The 13,972-nt window shown below is 34.3% G+C and overlaps 1 protein-coding gene across 5 annotated transcripts in view; it reads right to left on the reverse strand.

Moving 5' to 3' along the window:
• Nucleotides 1-13,972, reverse strand: part of ASPH (aspartate beta-hydroxylase) — a 106,036-nt gene that overhangs the window by 55,670 nt on the left and 36,394 nt on the right. For all 5 annotated transcript variants that reach the window (XM_034429839.3, XM_034429837.3, XM_087890614.1 and 2 more), the window contains 8 exons: nucleotides 10,563-10,652; nucleotides 8,615-8,689; nucleotides 6,066-6,269; nucleotides 5,463-5,513; nucleotides 4,828-4,881; nucleotides 3,836-3,883; nucleotides 3,147-3,179; nucleotides 73-117 (listed from right to left, as the gene is read on the reverse strand). In XM_034429839.3, the coding sequence (XP_034285730.1) occupies nucleotides 73-117; nucleotides 3,147-3,179; nucleotides 3,836-3,883; nucleotides 4,828-4,881; nucleotides 5,463-5,513; nucleotides 6,066-6,269; nucleotides 8,615-8,689; nucleotides 10,563-10,652 (600 nt within the window). The remainder of the gene's footprint in view (nucleotides 1-72; nucleotides 118-3,146; nucleotides 3,180-3,835; nucleotides 3,884-4,827; nucleotides 4,882-5,462; nucleotides 5,514-6,065; nucleotides 6,270-8,614; nucleotides 8,690-10,562; nucleotides 10,653-13,972) is intronic.

The raw sequence follows: 13,972 nt of genomic DNA on the forward strand, positions 1-13,972 counted from the left end.
AAATGAACTTAACAACATATTTACAATAATGAATAATTTCTTTATCAATTCTTTTTATCTTAGGATATATACCTGATTGAACAGGTTCAGTAACAGCATCTGAAACATCCGCATCACCTAAGGAAACAATAACATCTCTATTAATAAATTATTATGGAAAACTCATATGGCACAATAAGGCATATTTCCACAATGATTCTTTAAAGATTGTTGCTGAGGTGAATAAAGTCATGTCCTTGCCATCCAAAATGGCTAACGCGATGAATAAACCTTTTTCCATACTCTTAGTGATAACATTTGCATATATTTCTTTATTTGATATAAAGCTGTGCATGTCAGGTTATAGTGTATATTATTACTATATTTCTACCTGAAAAGTAGTTCTGTTCGAGAGATATTATTCAGTATGTCCTTGTTTACCAATGTATTCAAAATCAGATATTTATATATTTTATATTTTTATTTAATATATGTGTTTTATTTCATTTTATACATCCACATAAGAATCCTTAATTAATGGATGTTTCCTATATTTTCTACTCCATACAGGATATAAAAAATACACATATGTAGTCATCATACAATCTACATAAATAAAAATGTAAATGTCCGTTTGTACATAACCGCACATCTCCAAAAGTTCTTCACCGATTGCTTTCAAATTTTGACACAATGTTGCATTTGACTATGGGCGTGTTTTTATATACCTATATTATATACATGTCACACCTGTGACAGGCAAAAACATGAAAAAAATTGGAAAACATTGAAAGACATTGACAAACATTGAAAAACATTGAAAAACAGCGCCATCTGCTGGACGTAAAACCAACATGGCAGCCTCCCAGCCCTGATTATGCTCAACAGATTTCTGCTCCTTATATTTAGACTCTCCATATTGCTTCCAAGAAACTGCGCATTTGGAAGGCAGAGACGCCCGAGGGCCATATCCTGCCACCAGGCTCGGTAGGTAGGCAGCCAGGTCTCCACCAGGAAGCCCTTGCAGCCAGCGCTTCTAGGGCTGGGCGGGGCCCGCCCGAGCCTGGCTCTGACCTCCCCCTCCCCCGGCCACCCCGTGAATTAGCCTCGCCTGCCGCTGCTGCCCATCCCTTCGCCAGCCGCTCTCGGGGCTCCCTTCAAAGAACACCTGGCAATGGGGCTGCCTGGGTCCGCTGAGCGGGAACCCTCTGTCCCTCACCTGACCCGAATCGCACCTGGCCCAGCGCTACCACTGGCCCGAGGTCAGAAAGACCAGCCGCTAACCGGCGCTATGCAAAGGCGGTCGGTGAGTGGGAGATGGAGGCAACTGGAGCCTCGGGGTCACCTTTGACCAGCGCCGCCTTTGATTCCCAGGTGGGCGCTCTGGCAGTTCACAGAGCCTACACAAAAATTTCAGCCTCTGGCAGAAAAGGGGCTCTGGGGAGGCTTCAGCGGGCAGAAACAGGCAGGAGGAAGGATGGCCGGCCCTCCTTCGTTTCACTTGGAAGAGTGGGGGATTTAATCATTCCCCTGCCCTTGGCAGGTGGGGGAGGAGTACTGCGCAGCAGGGGTCCAGTGGGGTGTGCGTGGCTCCTGGCTTTGCTGCTTTCTTCCTTCAGGTGGGAAGCCCCAAACCAGCCTCGAACCCCACCGCACCCCCTCCCTCCCTTCCCTTCCCTGCTATACGTCTCCCCGTCGAGCCCCCAGAGAACATCTGTGTAGAGAGGATGGAGGGGGCCCCCAAGTTTCTGCTGGGGTGCGGAGAGCTGCGAAGGCCTGGACTGAAAAGGTAAGGGCGATGGCAGGGGATGCAGGAGAGGCCAGGCCAGAGACAGAGATAAACAGAGAGAGAGGGAGAGAGACACATAGAGAAATACAGAGAGACGGGGGGGGAGAGAGACACATACAGAGATACAGAGAGAGAGAGGGTGGGACAGAGAGATATAGAGAGAGGGGGGAGAGAAAGAGAAATAGACATACAGAGAGAGGGGGAAAGAGAGACACATAGAGAGATACAGGGAGGGAGAGAGAGATAGAGAGATACAGAGGGGGGAGAGAGACAGAGATACAGAGAGAGGGGGAGAGAGAGACACATAGAGAGATACAGAGGGGGGAGAGAGAGACATAGAGATACAGAGAGAGGGGGAGAGAGAAACACACAGAGAGATACAGAGGGGGAGAGAGAGAGAGACATAGAGATATACAGACGGGGAGAGAGAGAGACAGAGAGATGGGGGAGACAGAGAGGGAGGATTTTGTGGTTCCCATTGTTTTTTAGCAACCGGTTCTCTGCCCTAATCACCATCTGGGTAGGCGTGGCTCGGGGGCTGTCATGTGACTGATGAAAGTGAGTGACGTCGAGTTGGCCACGCCCACCAAATGTTCGTGGAGAGTTTGGAACTTCAGCCTCGCTCTTTTAGCCCAGCGGAAGCACCAGACTGGGCCACAGCAACGCGTGGCCGGGTACAGCTAGTATTAAATAAATAAGAATATGTACAATTTCCTGTTTCTCTTGTGCTTCTTAGCAGGAATTGAAAATAAGCATTGCAGCTGCTGCTAAGTAAGGTACATGCAATCCAGCAATAAATAATTCTGCAACAATTACAATTCCTTGTTCTAATTGTATTATTTTTGCCTATGTTTATATAAGTGTTCAATTAAATATTATGCAACTGAAATAACAGTGCCATTACTATCTATTTGAAAACAAAGTATAGATACAGAATTCACAGATGAAGAATATATTCTGTGCTATATAAATAGAGACTGCGGTTGGAAAACAAATGGATTCAGAAGGCCACAATTTGGAACATAACAGCTTTGCATTAAAAAGATTACTTTTCATTAAAAAGAAGAGAAGTGTGAAATTGGTTATCAGTGTTCTGTGTCATACAATTTATAATTATTAGAATTACAGCAACAGAACACTTCCTATCATTGACTAAAAATGTTGATAACATTTTCTTGTAATTGTAAACTTTCAGAAAAAAACTTTTTTTTCTATGTGAATAAAATCACACATGAGAAAGTCAGTGTACTTCTACTTATTTTTGAAAACTGGAATTTATTAAATATATTTCTTGGCCAATTTATATTAAATGTTGAGTAGATTAGATATAGATACCATAAACATTTAATGCACAGTAAGCAAATAGGAATCTACATACCAGTATTCTCAGTGAAGTCTTCTCTCTCTAATTCTAAAAAAATTGATATCTTAAAATTAAACATTGAGTGGCAACTTGCTATGAATTAAAATTTTCTGCTATTATAGACCAAGTAGATCATATGTTAAAAACATATCGTCTTAGTTACAATAATAATTAATTATTATTATAATTAAGATAAATATATATAAAATAATAATTAATTATTAAACAGTGTTTATGAGAATATATTAAAAGCAAAGTATCTGCTCTATGGACTCTGGAATAAAAATGGTGAATACCATTTCCTTGTGTCAGTTTCAACATACTTCACAGCACACTGGGATTCTTTGGGAAAAAGTGGAAGGGTACCAAGACCTTTGGCCACAACATTGTTTCTGGTTGGTTTGGCATGGCAATTTATTTGCACTGACATATTAGGTCTTGCAAACTTGATGAGCCAGCTCTTTCCTACCCACTCAGCGCTCTTATCATTGTTTCTCTACATCACTCCCATGTGTTTAGCAAACAAAACAGATTTCCATGAGCAGAAGACACAAATCAGCTGGAAAAAGTCTATGTAAACATCACATAACCACAGAATTTATATAGAGTCAAATGGGCAAAACTTTGGGAACGCATAAGTAAGCCAGCATTCACTGAAAGAAACTTAAAATACGGAATTGTTTGTTTGGTATGAAAAAACATACCTTCTTCTTCTACATGGTCAGATTGTTCTGTATTTTCTGGACCAGATTCTGCAAATGAAAATATTAAGATCTGTAAGAAACATGATGTTATGTAATCTTGTTCAGAAAGTATATCCTCTAAGAGGTAGTTATGAAAATGGAAATAATGACACCCTTAAATATCATACTGATTCCTAAATGGATGAACGCCACTATTCTTTCCCAGATATGTTCCTCACTTGTACTTGCCACCTAGAAAGTATGTTACAATATTGATTGCAATTACAATTCTTTGTTTTGTTTAAATATGTAAAATCATTTTCTCCCCAACTGCCACATACCATTCTACACACTTATACATAGTTTCACATTACTAATTTCACAAATTTGATTCACAAAACTGGAAATGACCAGACTCTCCAGGAGAAGCTTAAAAGACTGAGTGCATATGCTTTCTTTCCTGCTCAGTCACATTCTTCAAAGAAGTCAAAACTTATCACAATTTTATAACATCATGAAGTAACTTTTGGTTCCTTCAAAGATGAATATGTCAAGAAAAATTAACTCCATTTCTTCAGGCTTAAAACTAAAAGTAGCAAGGAACATACTTGGGAACATGAACAATTCTCTTTTCTGTGTTCTTTCCAAATATACAATTCATGTTTGTGAGTGTGTGTGAAATTTTTTATTCTTCCTCTTAAGATGGAGCTAAGCAAATTAAATGTTGAAATCATTGCATGCAACTGAAGGAAGTTTTTTTCTAAATTCAGAAAGAAGTCTTATTTCCAGTTTCTAGATAGAAGTAGATGTAACCTTTTTCTATCAACATTATCTTTTATGACCCAAAATAAGCAAGATAGTTATTAGTCTTGATCATTCAAACAGAAAATGCAGATTATACAATTAAAGGATAGTAAAAACTTTTTATTGACAAATCTATTATGTAATTTTAACGATTTACTTTTACAAATCATTAAAAATATTTCCTTTATATTAATATAAATCAGACATACCTTGGATTTCTGGCTCATTTGTGTCTTCTTCCACGTGAGAATAGTCGTTTAAAACTGAAAATTAGGAATGCCATATTATATTACAAAAGCCATTAATATACTGCCAGGACAAGGGATGCTTAATACTGCTGCCACAAATCTCAAGCCAATAGTTAAAAAATTCAGAGAAATAAGGTAACAGGAAAGAATTCTGTATTTGACCCAGAAGAAAATCATCTACAAACCTCCAACTAGTATTCACAGTAGCAATTTTGCATGTGTGAGATTCAAGTACTGAAAATTTTGTACAGTTAGCCCATACATGTATGCCTTTTCCTAGCGTACTAATTAACCTTTTCTCAGTCAGCAATTTTACTTAAAATAATATAAAGTAAATTTATTTTAACTTGTAATTGAATTGTTGAAACTCTTATCAAAACTTTAGATTCAGCAGTCCTTGGTCCTTTAGTTTCACTTTTTTTTCTATATAAAAATTTCACTGAGAGTGCTGAATATAATTTGCAGTTCCTGCATATTCAGTACTTAGTCACTTTGTGGCACTATAAAGTTATTTGTTTATTTATTAATTTAAAACATTTTAGATAAGTCAATCTTATATCTAACTCTTATATCAAATTATGAAAGACATTAGATACCATCAGTGTCATATTCTTCTTGATCCTTGGGTTGGTAGTGACTTGCAGGTTCTGAAAGTAAAATGTTTCTTTTTAAATATATACAAAGATTACAGAAAATACTGCGAAATTTGAAATTTACTAAATTAAATTAATTGCTGGGAAGCAGAGGCAGATTTTATTTTCTTGTTTTCCTCCCCCAAAAAGGTAGGTGCTTCTTACAGTCCAGAGTGTCTTATACTCTGAAAAATATGGTACGTATGTATGTATGTACAGTATGTATGCATGTATGTATGTTTGTAAAAAAGATATATATAAATAAATAAGAGTCTGGAAAAAAGATATATAAAAGGATATCTATGTTGCCTTAATGCATACATAAATATATAGATACATAGATACACACACACACATACCCCACTAGTAAATTATTATACAAAATACTATAGCATAGTCAGCATCACAAAAGTTTAAGTGAACGATTACAACAAACATACATTTATTTGTTGAGCTACATACATATTAAACATTAAAACCCTCAATGCCTCTCTGAATTGGTTCAGAAAATTAAATGCTATATAAATATCTAAGAAATATGTTTATTTTTCTTCACAACTGAGATACCTTCTTGGGTAGAACTTGATTTCTCTGATATTTCAGGTATTTTATTTTCTATTTCTTTATCATAACTCTGTTCCGTTGTGGGTTCTTCAGATACTTCATTATTGCCTTCTTTTTCTTCCTCCTCCTGAAAATCTGTTTCTTCATGGTCTTCATCTATTTCATCTTTTTGTATTTCACTTTTTTCTTCATCTATTTCACCGTTTTCTTTTTTGGAAAAAAAAAGAGATGACTTTGAATTCCAGTAAACAGCTTTAATTTCATTAAATCAAACATCCATTTAAAACAGTAATAGAAATTGCATCTTTCCTAATAAAAAAGCATAAACAGTGATGCTTAAGTTTGTAAACCTTACAATTTTCAGTATTTCAATATAATTTTCAATATTTTTAATATTTCAGGACAAATATGATTTAAATATAGTTTGTTCTCCACAAAAATCATTAAACTAGTCTGTACATTTTTGTGTATATTTTTCTTTAATCTGTGCTTGGCTACAAAATTAAACAGTATTAAAATTAAATATTTTTGGCACCTTAGTGAATCATTCATTCATTCATCCATCCATCCATTCACACACACATATCGGGTAAGTCTATTATATAATAATAGAATAAGGGAAGTTGGAATGGATATTCAAATTATTTCTAGCAGGACTACCAGATTCTGTAACAGCTTTGTTCCCTATGCCATCCATCTGATAAACTTGCAAGATCTGTTTTTCTTGCCATGTACATGTATACATCTGAACTAGACTGTGTTGTTTCTCTGTGTCATATATTATATGTGAATATATACTTATTTATTTATTTATTTATTTATTTATTTATTTATTTATTTAGTCATGTTTATGTAGTGTATATTGAAGTGATGACTGTTTGAGCTGTATGCAATGAAATTTCATTTTAATGTATGCCAATTAGTGTACATTGAAAGTGACAAAGTTATCATTCTATTCCATTCTACATTGGAGGTTTCTAGTATAATCCCCTGCTCAAGCAGGAGACCCTATACTAATGCAGATAAATGGCTGTCCTATCTCTTCTTAAAAACTTCCAGTGATGGAGCACGCACAACCTCTGGAGGCAAGCCTTTCCACTGACTAATTGTTCTCACTATCAGAAAATTTCTGTGTTGGTTCTCTCCTTGATTAGTTCCATCCATTGCTTCTTGTTCTGCCTTTTCTGCTTTGGAGAATATGTTGAACCCCTCTTCTTTGTGGCAGCCCCTTAGATATTGAAGAATTGCTATCATGTCACCCCTACTCCTTCTTGTCATTAAACTAGATATACCCAATTCCTGCAACCATTCTTCATGTTTTAGCCTCCAAACCCCTAATCATTTTGTTGCTCTTCGCTGCACTCTTTCTAATATCTCAACATGCTTTTTATATTGTGGTGAGAAAGATTGGATGCAATATCCCAAGTAGGCCTTACCAAGGCTTTATAAACTGGTACTAACACTTTACAGTTCTTTTCCTGCCCTCAGATGCTTTGTATAATAAGATGCCCCCCCCCCGGTGTGACAACCTCTTAAATATTGGAAGATTGCAAGATATACCCAGTTCTTAAAACCATTTATCATATGGTTTAGCCTCCAGCCACCTAATCATCTCTGTATTCTTCTATGCACTCTTTATAGAGTCTCAACATCTTTTTTGTAGTATGACGACCAAAACTGGATGCAGTACTCCAAGACTGGCCTTACCAAAGCAGTATAAAAATACTAACACTTCATGTGATTTTGATTCTATCCCTCTAGCCTGGAACTGCGCTGGATATTTGGCAGTTGCAGTACATTGCTGGCTCATACTTAAATAATTGTCCACTAGGAGTCTTAGATCCTTTTCTGGGAGATACTGCTGATGAGGTAGGTACCAACTATTCTATTCCTGTGCATTTCATTTTTCTCATCTAAGTTTAAAGTCTTACTTTTCTCATCAGTGAACTGCATTTTGTTGGATAGGACCCAGTGTTCAATTCTGTACAGATCCTTCTGGAACTTAAGCCTATCTTCTAAAGTGTTGGCTACTGCCCCCAGCTTGATGTTACTTGCAAAGTTGATGAGCTCCCCTTCTATTCCCTTATCTAAATCGTTTATGAAGATATTGAAGAGTACTGGGCCTAAGATAAAACCTTGAGGTAACCCATTGCATGCTTCTCTCCATGTAGATGTAGTTACATTGAGGACTACATGTTGAGTGCAGTTGATCAGCCAGTTACATATCCATCTGGTAGTGATGCTCTCCATCTCACATTGTTCTATTTTATCAAAAAGTAGGTTATGGTCTACTTTGTCTAATGTCTTACTGAAGTCCAAGTATGAATAGATTATACCAGAAACATTTACTCTTATCATGGGAAAGTTCTATATGCTGTGCAAACACATTTTTCCATCTCAGAAAGAAATAATTGTCAAAACAACAGAGGAATAAACAGAAAGGTATGTTATAAACTATCTTACACAGATCAAAGTAGTGGCTTACTATTATTCTTAAAAAAAGGAAGAATCCACACATTTGGGAAAAAAATGAATCTAGGATACATTCATACCAGGTTGTGAGTCAAGAAGTTCATGTAGTAAGGCCTCAATTTCATCTTCAGGTTCTGTTTTAACATGTATATGTTCTGCATAAGTTTCGAAAATAAATCAACAATTACTGTTCAAATTACTGAACAGAATTTGAAATAACAGAAAATGGAAAATAAATACCTACAGAAAAATTATTATGTTTTTACCCTTAAAATTGTTTGCAATTGTCAGGCTTTATCAACTACATAATCTATATTTTACACTGGCATTTCAGATGTTGCCTTTCTGGTTCATTTTACTATTTTTAAAGCATTCTAACAACTTTTTTAAATATACTTAAAAGCTTTTTCCAATGATCTGAGAAAACTAAAAACTGACACATATGATATATCTGAGCTCAAAACAGCCACACAACTTGCTGTTTGGATTTTTCTACCACTATTTACACCTGCTTCAACTTTTTCCAGAGCCTGAAATAAGTTGAAGCAAGATTATATGTGATATCATTTTCAAATTTAAAAAAAATGCAAAACATTTGCATTTTTTTAAAAAAATGAAAACAGATTTAATCTTTTTCAACAAATACTTTTTTTATTGTGTTCCTGATACAATTTTTTTTATTCAATGCTATTAACCTAAAATAGAATAAATATATATATATATATATATATATATATATATATATATATATATATATATATATATGTAACATACTACATTTTTATTTATGTAAGCATTTGGCTACCAATTCATGTATTTTGCAAATGTATATATTAAACAGAAATCATAATAAAAAACTTCAGATGAAGAAAAGAAAGTAAATTGGATAAGGCAACCGATCTCAATCCATTATAGTGTAAGCAGTTTTGCTATATTTAGGGGTTCAAATGGAATTTGTTATCTAATGTAAAAATGTACTCCTGAAATTTTTATCTTAATACATTTCTAAGTTGTATTTTGACATATCTGAGGATAAGCAAGCATAGCCTACAAGCAAAATACTTAATTATAGTTTATCTTTGATAAGACAACAGGGAACCTTAAGATCTGTGAACAGATTCCAGGATTAAAATAGTGTATCAGTATGGGGCCAAAGGTAAAAATAGAATTTGTGTTTCAAACAAATTACTGCATCCCATGAGCACTATACTAATATGGCAATGTGACATTACGTAGATTACTATGTTTTTACATGGAGATTTCCTGAAAATTACTTAGAAATTCCAAAAACTATGAAATCAGTCACCTTTCTTCCTTGTGATTTACAATGGTTGCCAATTTATTTCAAAGCCTTCTTTAGTTGTTACTTTATAAACCTTTAAATGGCTTTAGTCCAAGTATTTGCTAGAATGCCATTCCTAATATGAACAGACTGGACATTGGAAGATGGCTTGCCTTTTAACTCCACCAATGAGGCCTCAGAGTGCTTATCCAAGCCAGAACCTTCACAGTTGTATATTCTTGCTATGCAATTTGTGGCTTTTGAAAATAATTCTAGCATTTTCATCTCTGCAATTTCACCAATTAGTCAAAATTTCAAAGCATCTATTTAAAAACTCATTTACAATCATTTCATGTATAACTATTAACTAAACTACTAAATTAACAGTTATGCATAAATTTACAGTGCATAGTTATGCACTTAGCCAATTTCCTCTAACTGTAGCTGCCATTTTGCATCTGAAATAGGCATTATATTTGACTTACAATTCATTTCTATGAAATATTGATTTTGGAATAATTTCTGAAGATTATATCAATCAGCAAAAAAAAACAACCCTTCACTGCTTTTATTTAAAAAAAAAAAGTAAAAACAAAGAGCATGTTAAATAGAAATTAACTATAATGTTGTAAGGTCTGAAAAACTTCACAGGAAGCACAGAATAAATGTTGTAATTTTGCAATAGTGGTGAAATGTTGTGATTGCAGATCTCATGTTCTGAAGGTTTTCTATTATTAAGGGCTTACCTGTTTTCACATGTGGCTTTTCTTTAGGTGGGATAACCTCTTCCGCACTTCTTGGAATTGGCTGTTCTGAGACAGATCTTTCCTTAAGTCCTGCATTGTTTAGTTATAAAGTTAACTTTAATCTCTGCATCAAGATTTTGATCCAATTAGGCATCATTATTAGCAAACCACCCAGGGTGAGATGGGAGGTGTAGACATTTAATTAATTAATTAAGATGGGGACACCAAACCAGGTGAAAAATACTTACCACCTCCAGAAAGTCATGTCATCTTCAATTTAAGATTACATTTAAAATTTTTAATACATTTTTAAAAAAATATTATAGCAACTATTTAAAAGGAATTGCTCTGTATATGCATTCACTGGCTTTATTCCCAACTTCCTTTGAACATTGTGTATATCATATTACCAAACTGATTTCTAGTACAGATGCCTAGAATACAATGAGAGACATTAAAAGACCACTGTCTCATGGAAATCTCTTTAAAATTATATCTATATGTGTGCATGATTTTGTGAGATCAAATATCAACCGTACAACTTATTTAGTACAATCTTGAATTTGTTACTCCCAACATTTTCCAGCTCTGTCCCTCTTATTCATTGATGAATAAAATGCAATAGATTAAAGGATGTTAAAGTAGACTTCAACCTGCTGGAAGTGAATAGAAAAAAATCCTTTACTTCACTTAACAGAATAATTCCTGAGGTTTCTTGAGCATTGGAGATGATGAGTTATATTCATACTGCACACCCAGCAGCAAGAAATACAGACAAAAAGGAGCTATGTACATAGCACAAAGAATGATTATATACTGTACTTCTATAGTTAGACAGAAAAGAGAAATAGCTAAATTTTCAATGTTCCCATATATAACAAATTCCCAATGTGCAGTAAGCTAGACTATCTTTTATCTTAAATTATTGCAAGTAGTTTATGACCACATATTCAGCAATTGGTTCAAAATTACAACAATTCTGGACCGGAAGATTTACAACCTATCCTCATAATTATTGCCATTGCAGCATCCCTGTGGTAACTGCCAACTGCTGACAACCAACTTACAAATACTGCAGCATCCCATTTTTACATTTGCAACCTTCACCACCAACTTCCAGTAGGCAAAGTCAATGAGGAAACCAGCAGAGTCAGTAAGGAGAATATTTGTAGCTCAGGGTTGAAATAAGAGGTCCTTGGTGCTCAGAGCTTGGTTGTTTTCTTGTGGACGTGTCATCATCATGCTGATGATGATGTTACCTAGTATGGGTAATGAAACATCCACAAGAAAACAACCAAACTCAGAAAGCACCAAGGACCCCCTCATCAGCAGGACGTTGCAAACAGCGATCACACATAGCTGCGCTTAACCATTATGCAGGATTTGTATAATGTTAACTGGAACTGCCACAACTTTTACTGTACGTCAACAGTCACATGTTTCACTTAATGAGTTGCCATTCCTAATTACCACTATTAAGCCAGAACTCTCTGTATTGAGAGTATTTCTTAGATAGCCGATTTGTAACTAAATATTCTAACACTGAATAAAAAGGAATTGAACAATTCTTCTGCTCAAATGTTTTTATTGAATTTCATCTCTTCAAATAAACAAACTGAATGTGCATAAGTGACAGGAACAGGTTTCATTACCTTATTTCCTTTTAGGATATGAATTATTTTCAGTGTACTACATTACAATATAAATGTAGAATAACATGTCATAAAAGTAAAAATTCATTTCAAACTCTTTAAATTCTTCAAAAATGAATTAAAAATATTTACAGCGAGACTCCATGGACTGTCTACACATCTAAGCAACTGGGTGCCTTCCATTTATTATAGAGTAGTGTCTATAGATCTTTGCTGGTGGCCAGGCAAAAATGCCTTTTGAAAATATATTTTGAAGAAATAATTGCTATTCCTAAATGTTTTCTGACAATGTTATATAACCTTTCTTTTCCATGACAAATGGCATCACCACTGGCTCATGTACACATGTTCTTAAATTTTCAGAGATTTCTGTATTGTGAAAATCTTTTCTATCTCTTATTTAACTGCAAAAAATATAGTATGACAGAAATACTAAGATAGTTGTGGTTGTATATTATTCATTTTGTTCCCCCTTATCTTCCTCTATTTCAAAGTTAATATTTTCATTTAAGAATTTGTATCAAACAACTAGATTAATACTATTACGTACTGTAAATGCATTCTTCAAGCACACACCCTTACAATATTTTTCAATATTTTTAGATAAATCACTAAAGCTACTTTCTCAAAATAAAAAGTAAAATATTCCAGTCTTTTCTAAATTGCATATATGTAGTTACTATTTTTCACATCATCACTTAAAATATAATAATTTATGCATTGCAAATTCAAGGCATAAGTTCAAAGCCATTATGAAAACACCTGCTTTATCTTCATGTTCAAAATGTTAACTAACCATTTAAAGTGCTTCAGAAATGCAGCCTGGGTATCTCCATTATTTTTTCATATATGGTATGTTTCTGAAGTACATCTTTTTTCTGTAAGGCTTTTCTTGGTTGAAAGGAATTCTAAAAAGTCAGTAATTACTTTTTGCACATGATGACTCTATTCAATAGTTGTTGGGTTTTTTTTAAAAAAAAAACCTGTAATACAACCATAAAATTCAATTTTCTCCCCCAAAAAATCAAATTGGTTTTCTAAGAAGCAAACATTATGGAAAAATTGTGAAAGGATAGTTGAAATCAGTATTTTGATTACGTTTATGCATTCTAAATTCACTGTCATGGTTTATATTTTCAAACCATTTGTGTTTGATACAGTTAAGTAATTTATTATGGAAAATATTATGGAGTATGTAATCTAATGAGGTTATTTATTGTGATGAATCTGTAACAGGGAAAGCAACCTATGGAATCCCAGTTATTATAGAAATTGCATTCCAGTAGTCCCAGCCAACATAACTTAATAGTGAGGGATGCTGGAAGCCAAAAATAAGTAACATCTGGAATATTACAGGTTACTGAATCCATGCTTTATATGATGGATGTTTGCGCACTGCACACACATATACACACATACAAAGACCTGAGAACCAAATCCAAGTTTATTTTTCCATTACACTTCTAAGAATTGGTATGAAATATTGTTCTAAATTAAATACTACTTTCAAACATTTCAGTCTCTTTATTTTTACGTTAGCCTTTTTTGTGTGACATACTGAGTAGCAAAAATAAAATTCCATTGTATAACTGATCACAATACGAGTAAACAAGCTATGTACAACTGGAATATTGCATGTTTATAAATTCACACATATACCAAGGCTGGAGTGGAAATAAGCATGTATTTTTGTTTATTCCAACCAACTCAAGAAAAATTGTATTACAGATGAAATATCAATATATATTTTTTTTTTAA

Source organism: Pantherophis guttatus, chromosome 3 (assembly GCF_059756535.1).
Source record: "Pantherophis guttatus breed Tessera chromosome 3, ASM5975653v1, whole genome shotgun sequence".
NCBI lineage: Eukaryota > Metazoa > Chordata > Lepidosauria > Squamata > Colubridae > Pantherophis > Pantherophis guttatus.